At 37.3% G+C, this 17,874-nt stretch overlaps 1 protein-coding gene across 1 annotated transcript in view; it reads left to right on the forward strand.

The window, feature by feature from the left end:
- Window positions 1-1,612: 1,612 nt before the first annotated feature.
- Window positions 1,613-17,874, forward strand: part of CNGB3 (cyclic nucleotide gated channel subunit beta 3) — a 58,824-nt gene continuing 42,562 nt past the window's right edge. The window contains exons 1-3 of the mRNA XM_057371126.1: window positions 1,613-1,720; window positions 4,262-4,337; window positions 12,007-12,100. Of these exons, the coding sequence (XP_057227109.1) occupies window positions 1,613-1,720; window positions 4,262-4,337; window positions 12,007-12,100 (278 nt within the window). The remainder of the gene's footprint in view (window positions 1,721-4,261; window positions 4,338-12,006; window positions 12,101-17,874) is intronic.

The raw sequence follows: 17,874 nt of genomic DNA on the forward strand, positions 1-17,874 counted from the left end.
CTTTACTATTTCTAATGAACAAGGAAGAAAACTAGTTATTAAAAAAATTTAGTAATTAAGAATTATTATTTTTTTTAAATGAGAAAATGGTTGCTCTCAGAATGGCCCAATCTTCAAATATGGCTTGCATGTGACTATTGTTTAAAGTTTCCTGAACCGGTCAATTTTAAACCACTCAAATTTCACACAGTAAAAGAAAAGCTGACTTGTTTTCTAAGATTTTTCTGTTATGGGGAGATGCAAAAATTCACATCCAGAAGTAAAGAATCTAACTATTRTCCTGAYCTGSACAAATAAGTRAAAATTCTTTAGATATTWATTTATAATTTAGTCATTTAAACARTAATTTTAAAAACAATGYRAAGGATGAGCAAGAACTGCRTTGCTTTTAAAATAAATCAGGTCAGAGAGGTTAATAAAAAGGGGAGGTTCTAAGCTCTTGCTGCATTTAACAAACCTCATGCATGTGGGGAGGTTCCCAGTTCCAAAACTGAAGTCTGACCAATTATTGTAACAAGGTTTGCCTCATAAGTGTCACTGGAGGAAAAAACTTGCAAACTAATGAAAATAATTGATTCATTCTTACAGTTACTACTATGGTTGAAAAGGATTAGAAACTCTCCTTGCCAGACAATAATGCCCCAAGGAGGGAGATGTTCAATAATTTGATGCAATTGTTAAATATGTCATTTAAGGAATAACTCAGAGGAGTAGCTTTCTGTATTTCTTGGTGCTTTGATGGTCATTAAGTTGCAAAGATCCTTGTTGACAGGAGGGCTTAATCAACAGGGCATTTGAGATACTTGAAATTGAACTTACCTATAAACTACACTATGCCTGATTTTATGGAGATTTATATAAGATGACCCCAAGTTTATAAAATCTCAATATCATACCCCAGYTATAAACTATAATTTAAAAGATATTCATTCACCTAACGTTTATTCTCATCAAAATTGTAGCTAGGACTGCATAAAGTGGAACTSCCTGTAAATTAATTAGAAAACAAAAGACAATTTTTTTCCATGTTTTAAAATAAGAAGAATGAAATAGAATAAGGCATAAAGTTGCTAACAAAAATCCCAAAAGATCCTTTATTATCATTCACTCAAAAAAATAAGCTGAGGATGGCAAAGAAATTAAACATTTTGTGATCTCAGGTATTGTTGATTATTTATTAATTAATCATTTTCATCTCTTAGTTAAACTACCAGTATGCTGGCAACTTAAAACCTTATTTTTAAATATAAATTAAATGTTTAATATCCAATACACAAAAGATTAGACGCTGGTTTATTCGAAATAGAAAAGAGTCAGTCACTCTCCTCTGACTTTTTGCATAAAAAGTGGAGCTGTATATGGTGTAATTGTCAAGACTAAAAATAACTTAGAAATAACAGTCTACAACAGCCTACAACATAGAAAAAGGTACAAATGGTGACAAAAAATGTCACTGAAACAGACTGTGCAAGGAATTTCTTTAAGGCTCTAATCAGACCTAAACCTGATTAGGTGTCTAATTGGCTTGATTACTGATGGCAAGAAAACATGTGCTATAAACCTGTCCATGGTAAAGGAGTTATAGAGGCTTCAGGGGACTTGAAGAGGCAAGATGTTTCGAAAACTAAAATCAGTGTTTTCTAGACCAAAGTTAGCACCTGAGCCTTTAGTTCCCAAGAATGAAGATACCCCTCCACCACCAAAGGCATCAACAGGCCAGGTATGKTTTTTCTTATCTATTATAGACTGATTAATGCTATCTTTTATTTAGATGCTATTTATGGAAGTAAATACCAAAGGTTAGAACATGGTATTAATCTTCATTGAAAAAAAAAAAAASAAAKAAATGTCTTCATTCTCCTCCAACTTACCACCTTTTCTTTATGAAGAAAATAAAAATTTCTCCTTTAGAAAGCTTCTTTCTAAATAGGGCTAACCTGAAATAGTACAGGCTTATGAGAGGTCGTGATCAACATTGCAAATGGAGAATTAGAGATACAGGTACTGCTGCTTTTCATATGCTGATATATTTTTCTGCATCTTGTTTCCTTCTGGCAGCAAATGTCAGTGTGTCCTTTCTGAATATTAGAATGTCATGCAGGTATATATCAGCCTGCTTCCTGAAAAACATTGGAAAGACAAAGTAATTTAGTAGCTTTTYAAAGTAGTCTTTTTTCAGCTTGGTTTTCCTAACATAACTCCTCTYTGAAAAATACAGTAAGTCATATTAGTCTACAGTCTATATCTTTGTTTAATATTTCATTATTGTAAAATTTAATTCATATTTGCAATGTAATTAATGGAATATTTTAACTGAAGCAAAAGGATACGTACTCTTTCTCTTGCTACATTTGAATTTTTAACTTTTCCCAATAATGTCCCAGAAAGTGCTTTTKTTCTTTCCAACTTGACATAATCAAAATTGTGTAAGGCAACATGGTAATAATTTAGGGTTCCACCAATTAATTAAGGAAGTGGAAAACGTTCTTTAGTATCAGCATGAGCTATTAGAATATTAGCTATTAGGCTATCATTCATGCYTATTGAAACAATCAAAACTCCTCTGTTATAAAGTTAATTTTAAGTAAGCAGCTTCTTTTAACACATTCACAACAACTGAACATAGACACGTAACTTCTGGGAGCATTGATTTGCATGTACAAAACTTCCATTAATTTTAAAGTTTTAAGCAAAATTGATAGAAACAAAAATACTTGTAAGACTGAATCACTTCCGAGAACTGAAGTTGTCTAAAACTCACAGATTTGTACAGCCTCAACAAGAGATATGGTTCAATCCAGCCCAACTACAATTCAGATTTGATTTATCATTGATATAAATAAAATGAGCAGGCATATCCATGCTGTCATCCACAAAAAAAAGGCAAAAATGGCAAAGCACAATAACCTTCATATACTGCACATCGACAGGAGTTGTTCGTGCTTCTTTTACAGTTCAATATTCTTGTGCCAATAAAATACTGTTTTAAAAGAAGAAAACTGAACATCAACAGGTTAGCTYTATGCAGGCTGATATCTCACCAGACAAAGTGCTCTAGGAAAACAGATATATTCAGATTTCCCTGGAGACCTGGATTAGTATTTTGGAGAGAATAATTTCATCCATCAGTGCAACACTCAGATCGTATCAGCCTCCATCAGCCTCCACTCTTCAAAACACTGCCAAGATGGAGGCAATGAATGGATCAGGGATTAAGGCATTTCCTGCCTGCAAGGAGATACAACTAAAGAGAAAAGAAGAAAGTACATAATATCTGCTAACTGATTAATATACTAATTAGTGCACTCATTTATGTACTTATGCTTCTAGGAGGGAGCCTGAAACAAAGAAAGTAATCTTTGCAACAAAACATCATTCAAGAACCTTTAGTATGGACAGACATTGACTGGATTTTTAATTTATATATATATATATATATATATATATATATATATAATTTATAATTTAGTCCTCTATATGTATATATATTAGAACTTCAATGCCTGATTCTCTGAATAAAAACAGACAGGAAAACTCAAATATTTTCTTTAAAGAAAACCAACAAATTCTTTTCAGAAACACAAACAAAAAGAAGATCACCGGTTTAGGAAAGGAAAAAAAAAGTGCATGAAGACCTGAAAGGTCATAATGCCAAATAATTTTTCCATTTGCTGATACAATCTAACATCTTTTTTTATTAATGAGCTTGCTACCCAGCAGGAAAACTCATTCTAGCTGGGATAACTAATGCTAACAGTCTTGATTAACATGATGATCTTACATAGTTCTGTGAACACCTAGGATTCCCCATGAGTATCTCATTTATTCCTCCAAAGGCCACTCTCTTAAAGCTGAGGTGAACCAAGGCACAGATACACAAGGATTTGGTTAATGGATCTAAGTCAGTAAGTGTGGGAGGAAGTTATTTTTTTGCAGTTAAAGTTGATAACATCTCAGTATTTTGTAGAGATTGAGAACTGTCACGGTGATAAGGTAGTTCAAAATATTTCARGTGTGTGAGCCCAGCAGGAGGTTTAGGCAGGAGCATGACCAACTCAGASATGCACATGGGGCTGTGAGAGGCAGTGCTGAACATCACAAGCCCTTTTGCAAATCCATCTGGAAATGCACACAACACCAGGAACAATGGTCAGTGTGTCATAACAGTGAAATTCCTGGAAAAATGTAGCAGAAATCAATCCACCCTTATAGTTCTCAACAACAACCATCTACAGTTTCTAATCCTGTTTATTTTTTTAAGGATGAAAATAAAACAACAAATGAACCACCAAAAGCAGAGGCCAATAATAAAGCAGAGCCTGCACCAAAGCAACAAGGTCAGTAATAAGCTATTTATGAGTTTTCAAAGATTATCTGTACATAATATATGTATGCTGTATGGGATTGTAAATAAAACTGTTGTTCTTCCTAGTGTTCTGGCAGGAGCTCTTATGTTTAATTTGTAGAAGAAGTTAAAATCCCTGACTCGTCATTGACCCCAGACCAATGATTTGTTACAAGTATAGGAGCAGTATCAGTATCCAACAATAACAAAAGGCAACAAGCTTTCAATWACACAATCCCTTCTCAAGCTTGCCCACTTTAATCAGCTATTTAAACTCTATTTTCTCTTATTGCAATATGACTCCTTAGAAATCATARAAGAAAGGTATTTATTAGCTTAAGAAAAAAAAAAATCACATTTTCAATGTTTATTTTGGGGGYGCTTCTCACATGTACTAGAAAAGGTAAAACAGACTACAAACTATCTGACTTCYTAATATTTCACTGAACAGCCATTCAAATTTTTTTAAAGGCCCCAACAAGTAAGTAATTTAAAACAAACAAACAAAAAATGAAATATCATTAAAAATATTTGCCATCACCATTCAAGAATTATTCAGGACCAGTACACAGGAACACAGGGCAGAAAAACAAGGTAATTATTTTCCTTAGCTGCTGGTTTCTGAAAATAGACAGCTGGCCATCGCCATCCTGCCCTTCTCTTCCCCCATCTCCTGCAGCCAAGACTATTTTGCTTATTCCAGAGCCTAAATGACTGCTAACAGCAGCTACCAAAATAAAGAAAGGCTCAGGATGGGTAAAACAGCAACTACTGCTGGGCTCTGCCCCCTCCCTCACAGCATGCGTGTTGCAGCCCTTTTCTTTTCCATCCTCCACTACTGGAGAAAAACACAGAGTCCAATTTTCCTGTCACTTCATGCTTTTCCTTTAGGAGAGCAATTTAATTTCGCTGAAGCAGCAAAGCAAAGACTGAGGAATTTCCAGTTTTCTGTGATAAAGAGTAACTGAGAAGAGCAGAGCAGTTGAAAAAAGATTACAGAGAAACTTTCAAAATCCTTGCTTGTGTTTGTGTAGTCATAGCAAGTGTCACAATTTCTTTCCTTGTATAGCAAAACTTTAAACAACGTCCATTTAATGCAATTATCTTGTTATATAATGGCTGTAACATGAAATCAAGGGAAGACAAAGTCTGGCATGAATTAACTGTAGTAACAATGGAAAAAAATCAAATTTGATAATCACAGATGCAATCCCATAACAGAAAGAAGTACCAGTACAGAAATTATTTTTGTTCCCATTAAAAACTTAAGTTGATCTTACAGATTAATGTAACTAATTAAGATATATTTTGGGATGATAAACTACTTTTTTTTTCCTTCTAAAATATAAAATAAGTGGCGGCATAGTAGCAACCACACCATCAATTACTTTAGGAAATTATAATAATGTTTTTCAAAGGTATTTTTAAATCCTTTTTTTTTTTTTTGGAAGGTACTACAATTCTCATTTTCAAACAGCTGCAAGACACTGAGGGTACAAACAAGTTAGACAATAGTTATACAAGCCAGAGGGTTTACACAAGGACCACACCTTAGGAGAAGCTTATGAATTTCAGAACCCTGAACCTCAAATAAGTAACTCCTTTTTATCTGGACAGGAAAGGGAGGGTGGTCCAAAGTAGTTCACAGGAGGGTCTAGATAAAACTCCTGCAAAATTGTGTGAACTTTGTGTCAGACGTAAAATTACTTGGAAGAAGAAAATAAAAAATTTTCTGGGTAAGCAGAGGACAAGAGACCAGAGAAAACATTTTATGGTGTATATATAAACTTGGAGAGAAAAAAGCACAGATGGGGCTCAAGCAGTATTAGTTAAGGAAGATCAGATAAATGGAGAACTTCAAAWGTGTTAGAGAAAAGTCTTTCCAATGTCTCTCGTTAGTTTCTCTGGTATAATCAAAATGAAAGAGACCAATAAAACCCTTAATCATAGTATCAGTTTGCAGCTCCATAGTGCTAAATACAAATCAACAGACTGAGTAGAGCTTATCTTCACGCCCCTTCTTTCCACATGACCAAAACCAGGCATTACCTTCTCCCTTTCTCCTCCTACTCACAAAGCAGTACAGGGTTTCCAGCACAGATGAGAATCCAGCAGGAGGTACCATTGGAGCCTGTTTGATTAAAMCTTGGCCACTTACACCAGCCAGCAACACCTGGTACTTTTGGCTTCTTTGTTGGCTACTCATTGCCTCATCTCCACCTCCTCAGTTGCCCACTCTCTCAATAGCTTGCTTTGTRATTAATTCTCTGCATAATTAGTTCACTCTGTAATTAATTCTCTGCGCTTAGTCGGTTTGTTCCATAATGGATTAATTTTTTTTTATTTATTCCATGTATTTTTTGTGTACTTTACCGAGTGTGATTCACCTAATTACAGGTTCTCTGTGATATTGAATCCAATTGCTATAATTTCTTTGCATATTTATCACCTCCCATAACTGACTGGCCATTCAAATGCTTCCCTTGTTTTACCCACTGCTGTTCCATGGCTCTGTTGGTGGTTATGCTCTTTAGGAGGACTCATCCAGCCTCCACCTGATAGCTGGTGACTGCATTATCATTCTCTGTTTTACAATTTTTTTCATCCTCCTGACAGATAATTCCAGTTTGTTTCTTTCCAGCTCCATCTTAGCACTTCTCCTAAGTGTCCTCATCTTTACACTTTTCCCTTGGAAAATAGTATGTTCCCAATATTCTGGTTTTTGATCTTCCTACTTCTACTAAATCAACAAGTGTCTCAAAGATGTTTTCCAGAATCACAGTCACATTTATTCATCTTTTACTAAAGTACACATGGACATTACTGTGTTCTTGGTAGGACTCGAGTAAGAAAGCCAAAGCAAAACTACCAGAGGTATTTCTACACATGCTATAATTACACATGTAGATCATAAAGTACACAGAATTTCCCATCTGGGAGATTATCATGTTAATGTTCAGTGATACTCAGTACCTTCAGAGCCCAGATGCTTTGGAAAGTGTCTCCAGGAAGCAGTGCAGCACCTCAGAGGAAGGGCTGCTCCAAAAGAATCCACTCCAGACTCCCTCTTTTGTTTAGGTACTTGAAGAACATTCACTTTCCACAAAGAAAAAATGCAAAAGCAGATGTTGTTGATAGCTGCCCCCTCTCATGTATCAGCCTACTTATTTTACCTTGCCTCTTTCCTAATATGAGAGTTCAAACCCATATCTCTCACATTCCTGCAGAGTTCCCTGATAACCTGTGCAAAACCTGGACTAGAGAGCTGTGGGAGGAAGTTCTGTGGTCTCCCTTCCTCTGGGCCTTCATGCAGAAAAGAATGTAAAAACTTGTGAAATCCAAGATGTTAGAATGCAACATGGAGAATGGAATGGACATAAAAGTTAATCAAAATAGTAACCACATAGGAAGAATGAAGTGCTTTGATTTCATTCTGTGTTTATATTAAAACATCATTACATCTTTAAAAAAAAAGGGGGGGGGGGGGGAATCCTCCCAACAGGTATTTGACGCTATTGCAAATAAATAAGGCCCAGAGCCAAGATCTCCTCTCCTCAGAGGAGAGTTTTGATCATTAGCTGGTCATTCTGTCTTCCTGGAGATAGAAATAAAGCAAGTGTGTTAATTGAGGGTACCAAAATCCTATGCTGTAAACCTTTAGCTAATTCTGGTTAATTAGGTACCAACTAACTCTGCATGGACTACAACTGTGTTAAACTTCTAAGAGGGGTGATTTGAGTTAAATGTGAAATTTTGCAGCTAACATCTTCCTTTGGCCTGCCATGAATTTGACTCTTAAGTTGCTCTTAAGTGTTTTTACAAACCCTGTCCCTCAGCACCTGAAAATCCAGAGTTAAATARGTGGTTTTGATTCATTAAATACACATGAAGTATGTGATATAATAAGCTTTAACCCAATGGACTAAACCTGCCAATCCAAAGAGACTTTGAAATAATCTTATTCCTTGTTGCCTTATCCTTTATGCTYGTCACTGGCACTCAGAAAACAGGCAGCTATTATTCACATAAAATGTTTCTTTAAAGATTATCAAGAACTTGAATATGTTTAATCAGCTTGCTTCCACTCCTGCTGATGTGAAGTCTTCTAATTCCTCTCAGATCTTCATTTTTCACATGAGTGACAGGTCTAAATGCTAGRAAAATAAACTCAGCTTCTTCATACAATCTTTCTTTATAGAAAATAAACTTAAATAATATTTTTGTTAGCCACTGAAGTTGAGGGTTGAGTTAAGATGGACCTACATACTGATTGTTTCATTTCATCCCTGCTGATTTCTGAACATTTTTCCCTTGCACATAGCAAAAAATGTTGCTTGTAGAGTCACAAAAGTGTGCATTTTGTAACGTCAGAGGTGAAGTCTTTTCTCTCCTTCATCCATAGGATTCCTGTGTTGTTTTTGGTGTTTTCCTTGAGATCTTCATGACCCTATTTTAGATATTTTAGACATTTTTAGATATTTTGGATAGCTCCAGAACATTGTGTGAGTAAAGGACAATGAGGCAAACTACTATGTCAGAAGTATCACATGGATTTTGTAGACCAGTTCTTTCATTCCCATTCCACTGCACCCAGTGCAAAGCCAATCTTTACTCTGGCTGCTCAAGAGAACCTGCTCTCTACATTACTTTGCAGTCAGTCAATAACACTTAAAAGCCAATGTGAGACTTCTAACATATTTTGAAATGTTTAACACTTTGCAAAAGAAGGAAAATGGCCCCAAAAAATCACAGATTTTAAGTGCTTAAAATCATGTTTCTATGGCATATATGATGCTACCAAAAAGTACAGGTTACTCAAACACTAATGACTCTACCTCCTACTAGCAGAGTCTACCCATGTCCTTACACAGTGTTTCCTATTCTAAGCAATACTGTCAGAAATATCCTCAGGTGTTTCCATGCCCCATTAAAATTGCCATCATTTTTTATATATTAACTAAAATAGTTTTATCATGTGAGCATGTTGTAGTTTAACCCCAGCCAGCAAYCAAGCCCCACACAGCCTCCCACTAATTCCCTGACTGGTGGAATTGGGGAGAAAATGAGATGTGTAAAAGCTAGAAACATTGTGGATTGAAATGTTTTATCAGTTTGTTAGGGAAGGCAAAAGCCCTGCACACAAGCAAAGCAAAAAAAGAATTAATTCACTGCTCACTGACAGATAGGTGTTCAGGCTCTCCAGGAAACCAGGGTTCCAATCATGCATCAGTTACTTGGGAAGATAAACACCATCACTCCAAACTTCCTTCTTACTTCTTTCCCCTCTTTATATACTAAGCGTGGTCAGTAGGTAAAGTGTCATGGTCTGGAATATCCCTTTGGTCAGTTAGGCTCAGCTGGTTCCAGCTGTTTTTTCCCAACCTTCCCAGCACCCCCAAGTCCCCTCCCCAGTGAGACAATCCAAAAAGCAGAAAAGGCCTGGGTTTTGTGCAAGTCCTGCTCAGCAATAACAAAAACATCTCTGTATTATTACCCTGTGTTCAGCACAGATCCAAACAYAGCCCCACACCAGCCACTGTGAAGAAAATTAAAACTCTACCCCAGCTGAAACCAGAGCACAAACATCACCCTACACAAAGTTTTCAAGCAACCATCAAATATATATATATTCAACAGAAGGAAAATAAAGTCTTCCTTTGTTTTTGTCTTTTTGTCCACCATGACTAATTCCCTTTAGTTTTTATGCCAAGTGTTGGAGAACAGGTCAAGATAGTTCAGGCCAATCAGATTTTTACAATCATTTTACATTATGCAAGGAACAAAAAAAACATTGAGTGTTCTTTAAATAAACATTGCCTACATTAATCCTGGTAATAAACATCAGAACTGAATGTTAACATTTACAACTATATTACATGCATAGCAACTCAATTAGCTATATTTAGTACGACACTAATTGYGCAATCATATAGTAGTTTTTAAGCATCAGTGTATTTTAAAATGCCTACATTGTTGTCAAAGTCACGAAGAAGTTAGCAGTAGAAGAAAGCATTTGACCACATATATATAATTAATATAARATAGATATTATGGTASTGYGTTYTSATGGAAATACTGCTTCYACMAAAGARCACAAAAGTGAACAATAAAAACAAYAYATTGTRGATTCAAAATTAAATKARATTATGCCAGTTGAAGATCAAGTTGAGCTAAAATGTGCTTTTGAACAGACAAAAGAATGAGCCCAGGGAATTCTTTGCTTTTTATATAGGTAACTGCTAGCCATGACAAGTTCTACTTTCACATGTACCGAACCAGTACAGCCAGGAGGGGAAGCATAGATAAAATACTGGTCAGATGCTACTACGAGGAAATGGAGCTGGTTGGGAATTCTAGGAAAGAAATTCTTCCCTTCCTGAAGTATTGCAAAGAAAACACTTTTTTTTTTCTGTTCTGCCCTCAGACTGCTACTATCCAGCTGCTGACATTTATGCATATCTTAATATCTGAAAACAAATGCTTTATTGAAATTTTACTTTGCTTTTGGGGGGTTTGTGGGTTTTGGTGTTCCCAAAGTGAGATGGTTGCAGAAATGCTGAAATTTGCCTTGTTGTCACTCTTGATTGAGTACTTGGCTTTTTAGAGGGTGGAGTCCAAGCATGGAGAACTGGGAAAGTACAAACCATGAGTTCAGAAGGGAGCAGAAACTGCAACTGCAAATTGCTGAAATTTTTTACTCCTTTGGAATGAATAACTCTCTAAGTATGGAGTTTAACTATTACTAGAAGTAATCATCCAAAATATTGAAGGTTTGATTTTCTGTGAGCTGTCTAAAACCTAAAACACAGCATCTGCCACAGGGTCCTGACTGATTTGCTCTGATTTTTTGCTGYCAAGCTTTTCCCTCTATAATCATACTACTTAAAGTATTTGTGATAGCTGAGCTTGTTCCTCTATTACGCAAAAAGCGTCAGACTGATAAGCGCTATCACATGATCTTTCAGTGTGAAAATTTAAAACAAGGATATAAGACTGATTATAAAAAATCATCACTTAAGGCCACTTAAATGGCAAGAGACCATACCATTTGTTTCAAGCTCTACAAGCTTCCTACTTAGACTCCTTTGAAAAAGTTACTGATAAGAGATATGAAGAAATACACACTAGAAAAAGTATGACACACTCACATCCTTAATGATATATTTCAGCCATAATTTACTCAGGACTGTCGTGGCAGCTGAAGCAATAACATCTTTGATGTACTACAAACACTGAATATAAATAATGTCATTAGCATTTCTATCCATAAGCAAATAAGCTATTCCTCATTTTTCTTGCTGTATTTCACAAGATATTTCTGGACAGATCTGTCTATCCTTTACCATGCTGCATGACTTCTTATCCCTCATAAATACAGATGAATTCTGTATTGACCATTGTTGAGCTGGCGACTCATGAATCTAGTTTAAAACCACATGTAAATTATATATTCTAAAAGATGTACTTGCCATAAACATGTTATGTAGCATTGGCTCTGAAATAGATTTACGTAGGAAATTGTTCAAGGGTCGGGTTCCAGAAGCAGCATCCTTTAATGCTTGTCCACTGAAGAAATAATGTCAGACGGACTGTGATTCCTTCAAAAGTATTGTAATAATTCTTTAAAAATTCATTTTCAAAAATTCAAACCTCTTTTCTAGATACAGGATCAGAAAAAGCACCTGAGCCTTCAAAACCTGAAAACTCAACTGAACCAGCTAAGACAACTCAACAGGAAGGRCAAGAAGATGCTAAGTGAGTAAATTCAATTTAAAAATTTGAAGATTCTACCTGGCATCCTGACTTAACATTTCTGTCTGCTATGTATCAGGTTTTTTTAARTCCCTCCTGTAAGGATCTGAAGAGCTTCATTTCAATTTCAAGGCAGTATATATATGAGGCATCCRTTTAGAATGTGCTTTTGATGGTTTGTTGTGTACAGCATCTTAAATTGCAGAATGAGGAAAAGGATTTGCTCAGTTATATGTTAATTTTAACAGGGCTGCTGCTCAGTTATCACTACATCTTAGCAAAGAAAGTCCCAGAATGCTGCCCTGAATACCTAAAATGTTTGTCACATCATTCTGACTTGAAACTTTTTACCCTGCACATTTTTTTTTTTCTGAGTTATACCATTAAATTAACATTAGTCTCCACAATCAAAGGATTAGTGCTATCTCTTCCTGAGAAGAGACAAAGAAACCGTAMTATTCCTTCAGGGGAAAATTTAGGGTCATTCAACCCTTGGAAAAAGCTGAGGTGACTGTTTTGCTGAAACAGAAATAAATATGAAGTCTAGAAAACAATAATCATGGAATAGTCTGCMGTCGTTACAGAAGCAGAGATTKGTAGRTTTGTGGAATYATRGGATTGTTTGGGTTGGAAGTGACCTTYAAAGGTCATCAWGTCCAACCCSTCTGCAGTGAGCAGGGACAGCTCTAACTGGATGAGGTTGCTCAAAGCCCTGTCCCAGSTGACCTCAAAYGTTTCCAGGGATGGGGCAYCCACCACCTCTCTGCGWRACAGATGCCACTGTTCCAMCACTCTCATTGTAAAARATTTCTTCCTTATATCTGATCTAAATCTGCCCTCTCTTAAAACCATCAAACCTTCTCATATCACAGTCCCTGCTAAAATGTTTGCCTGGCTTTCTTATAGACCCCCTTTAAATGCTAAGAAGCTATCAATAAGGTTTCCCTGAAGCCTTCTCCAGGCTGAAAAACCTCAACTGTCTCAGCCTTTCCTCTCAGGGGAGGTGTCCCAGCCTCCTGATCATATTTTTGGCTCTCCTTTAGGCCTGCTACAACAGGTTTACACCTTTCCTACCCTGAGGACTTCAGAACTGAGTACAGTGCTGCAGGTAGAGCAGAGGARGGGCAGAATCACCTCCCTCATCTTGCTGACATTTCTTTTGATGCAGTCCAGGGTACAGGTGGCTTTCTTGGCTGCAAACGAACATTGCTGAGTTGTACCCAGCTTTTCATCCACTGGCACCCCCAAGTCCTTCTCCCCAGGCCTGYTCTCYATCCCTTCATTCCCAGTCTGTGTTGATCCTGGGGGGTGTCCCTATCCAGATGCAGGACCTTGCAGTTGGCCTTGTTGAGCCTCATGARATTCCTGTTGAYCYAYTTCTCAAGCTTGTCCAGGTCCCTTTGGATGCAGCCCATCCTTCAGATGTGTCAATCACACCACTCAGCTTTGTATCATYCACAACTTGCCAAGGGTGCCCTTGATGCCACTGTCCATGCCCCTGTGGAAAATAAAGATCTTCACAGAGCAGCTCAGATTGGAAGGCTCCTCCAGAAGGAATGAGGTCCAAACCCCTGCTGAAAATATTTAGAACTTAGACCCAGCTCCCAGGTTTGACCAAAGAACGCAGAATTTTGTTTGGTACAATTGTGGATCTATAGAATCAAAAATGGATTTCCATAGTTTGTCTGGGCAATCTGGTCCAGCCTTTGACCACCCTTATGATGAAAATTAAACATAATTAAATTTTCATTTGCTTTAGCTTGCWTYGTCTGCCTCTCATGCTYCTGCTGTGCACCTCTGGTGCACTTTGTAAATCAGAGCACGTAGTTAGCCTTTATTGCTGCAAGAACACACTGTGGACTCGTGTTCAATTTGTTGCCCACCAGGACCCCCAGATYCTTTCATGCCAAGCTGTTATATAGCCAGTCAGCTACAAGTCTTTACTCTCACATTGCCTATTGCTGTGCATCATGAAGTTCCTGCCGTTTGAGATCACTTGGAGTGGAGAAAAACAGATATACTCAATACAGAACAAGATAGAAACTCCTCCTGCTTGTCTCACACAAAAGTCTTTGCCTGACATGGAATTAATTTATAGAGATGATAACCTGTTTCCTCCCCTTTACTAAGAAAGACTTTGTGTCTGGAAATAATCAAGCAAAATGCCACTCCCCATGCCTCTTTAAAATAATAGATGCAATTAAAAGTAATTCTGAATAGAAAGAAAGGAATAGTTACAAATAACTTAGTAGCTTCATTGTGAATCAGAAGGTCAGAAATGAAAACATAGAAAAGGATCTTTTTTTGTCATCATACAGTGTATTATTCAATGCTTACAGTTCCACTGGTAAATCCTGTAACCATGGTTAACATAATTACTATGTGCTTATGAAACAAAAGRCTATGTTGCTTATTAGAAGAAACAAAATCTGTCTGTTAAAAGGAAATCTAAAATGTTTATGTTAAACATTGATTTCTCAGAGCTGTTCTGACTCAGTGTCATGTGTGTWTCCAGATATACATAGTCAGTGTAGYTTGAGCAATGGCTTCTAAAAATACAGTAAATATTTGGTAAATTCTGCTGTCAAAACAGTTAGTCACTAAATTCTGCAGTAGAGTTTGGAAGGCATGGCGCTGGTGTCAGCGCACTGGCATGAAAATAAATTAACCAGATCTGTTGTATGACTTKCAGACCTGGAGGGAGAATAACTTTTAAAATGTGCCTCTGACAGAATTCAATCCATTGCTTCTTAAGGTTCATGGAAGTCTATTTAGACACCRTTCCTGATCCAGGTTACTGCCTTATTGAGTCTAGGTGTTCAAATTAGCTCACCAAAATATTTTTGGGGAAATTAACTGCTTTCATTTCATGAGAAAAGCTGAAAATTTGAGTAATTATTTAATTTATTTAATTTTGAGCATTTATTTAATATATTTATTTAGTTTAATTTGAGTATTTATTTAATTATATTAATGGTAATATATTAATAAATACTACAAAAGTAGCAGTAAATGAAAACTGCTCAAATCACTGTCTAGCACTGAGGCCAACTAGAACAATACAAAATGCCTCCTGCAGAGTTTGCTCATTGATAATTTCTAGGTATTTACATAACCCGGAGTTATTTGGAAAAGTGCTAGTTTTTTTAGTCAAAGCCATATCAAGGACTGTTAGGATAGTCAGGATTGTTAACTGAGACCCATTTTCCAGGAGTTCTCTCTGTCACTGTTTAATCCACATTTGGATACTGCTTAAATAGAGATCAGTAATAAGTGCTGTCCCTTGGGTGACACCAAACTGTGGTGCACCTGACACACTGGAGAGAATGGAGGGGACATTGAGGGCCATCCAGAGGGACCTTGACAGGCTTGAGATGCACAAACCCCATGAACTTCAAAAAGACCAAGCATGATGTTCTGCACATGGGTCATGGTAATCACCAATATCTTTACAGCCTGCTTGATGAACAGACTGAGAACAGACCTGCAGRGAAGCACTCAGAGATACACTGGCAAATGAAATATCGGCTGTGAGATGGCAATGTGTGCTCAGAAYTAAGAGAGACAGCTGTATCCTAGGCTGCATCAAAAGAAGTGTGGCCAGCAGGCCGAGGAAGGTGATTCACCCAGCTGAGACTCCACCAGGAGTGCTGCATCCAGCTCTGGAGTTCAGGAAAGTACAGGAAAGACATTGGCCTGTTATGGTTACAGGAGGTCTAGAGGACAGACACAAAAATAATCAGAGGGGTGAAGCACCTCTCTTGTGAGGAAGGGTTGAGAGAATTGTGGTTCCTTTTGCAATACAACAAGGGGCAATTATTTTAAACTTAAAGAGGGCAGATTTAGACTAGATAGGTAGATTAAATTTTTTTGTGATGGGAGCAGTGAGACACTGGTTTTTCAGAAAGGTTGTGGATGCCCCACTGTTCAAGTGTTCAAGGTCAGGTTGGACACAGCTCGGAGCAACTTGATCTAATGGACGATGTCACTGCCCAAAGCACATGGGATGAACTAAATGATCTTAAAAGATCTCAGAAACCAAACAATTCTATGATTCTATGATATTTTTATTGGAAATCAAGATTGGAAAAATCACTGGTAGAATTTTCTTACTTGGAATATCAGACTTTGCCYGGACGTATTTCAGGTTGCAGGAAGAGATTCCTGAGAGGAGAGGAGCCAAGGATAACAGCAGCACAAGCCATGACCTTTCCAACAAGGTTCAACCCCACAGGGTCCGCACACAGCAAGCAGAGCAAGATCCCAGCAACAAGGCAAAGTGATGGGCCAGGTTCAGARTCCATCCAGGGAACCCAGTCAGGAGAAAAGAAGGGGATCAGAGACAGGGATGGACACTAGGTTGCAACAGGTCCAAAGTCTAGTCTACAGGAGACAGGACCACAAGCAGAACTGGAAGTAGACACACCTAGACATAGCTCAGGCAGAGTGTGGGTGAAAGTCTTGCTGGGAGTCCCAGGGCAATTAATTAATTTTGTTATTCTAATCATCTTTCAAGAGTCAAAGTTTAATCAAAAGTCACTTGATCTGCATCAGTATGCCCATTGACTGTGAGTAATATACATAATGAAATGGGCTTGTGGTTATGTATTTGTTCACAAACCATATGCATCCAGAGCACATCAATTTTCACGGAAATGTTGATAACAGAAATGTTTTCACCTTATCTGCTGTTACTGTGGCATTTAATTTGTTTTAATTCATCTGTGCAGGCTCAGATACATAGAATAAGGAAGAGGGAAGAAGGCAGTTTTCCTGTTTGGAACAGCACATTTTTTAATTTCCCTTAAAAGAGCAAATATCTTTTTTTTGTTTTCTAAGTGAATGACAACTTTGACAAAGACTGCATTTGCTCCTAAAAATTCCCATAGAAAATGTTTGTCCACAAAAAAAAGCACATTAAAAAACAAAAAGGGGGAAAAATAAATATGGCTATCCTTCTCAGCACATCTTAATTTTTAAAAATATTGCGACACACGGTGATGGACTGTGATGGATAAAGAGTAGAGAGACTCAGCACTGGTCTCAGCCACCTGACCATTATGTCTGACAGAAGAAACCCACAAGAATGGATGATGTGCCAAGAGCTGAATTACTGCTCAGTGACTGAAATCTTTAATGTCTGTTTCCCAATGGCTTGGATAGAATTGCACACAAATTGGCCCTGTCTGCCAATATATTGTTTCTCCCCTTTACCTTTATTGATAATGTTACAGAGCAACAGGTAATTTTCATTAACAGCTATGTGCTGAGCCATGATAACCTCTGGAAGGCCAGGCTAAGGCTACCCTGTCTCTTCACAGCAAGAAATGAGGGAGCAGAAGAGCACTCAGCTCCTCATTTGCACTCTAATAGARGACAGGGGAGTCTTATTAACAAGAAACTAGCACAAAGCTTCAAGATGTGAGACAAAGAAGTTGCAGCAAGTCCTGGAAAAAGCAGAGTATGGAAGAATGGTAAACAAAGCACCTGAGAGCATAGATCAGAGAAAAGTGAGGGACACAAAGAGCTTCTATGACCTCTTCTCTCCTCTGCATCTTTTAAAAGCCTTTAAGCCCAGTTGAATTTGTAAGAGTATTTCATCTTCCCAGATTACCAAAGAGATTACAATGCACCATTTATAGTAAAGCAGTGTGCTGAAACCCCAGCCAAAGATCACAAACCCCACTGGGCATAATACTGCATAAAATAATAATCCATATTTGGAGGCTAAATATTCAAGAGGTCCTAAAGGAAAAAAGAATACAGTAGGTAGCTGA

Source organism: Malurus melanocephalus, unplaced genomic scaffold, assembly GCF_030028575.1.
Source record: "Malurus melanocephalus ecotype Western Australia unplaced genomic scaffold, MMel_1.1 scaffold_141, whole genome shotgun sequence".
Lineage (NCBI taxonomy): Eukaryota > Metazoa > Chordata > Aves > Passeriformes > Maluridae > Malurus > Malurus melanocephalus.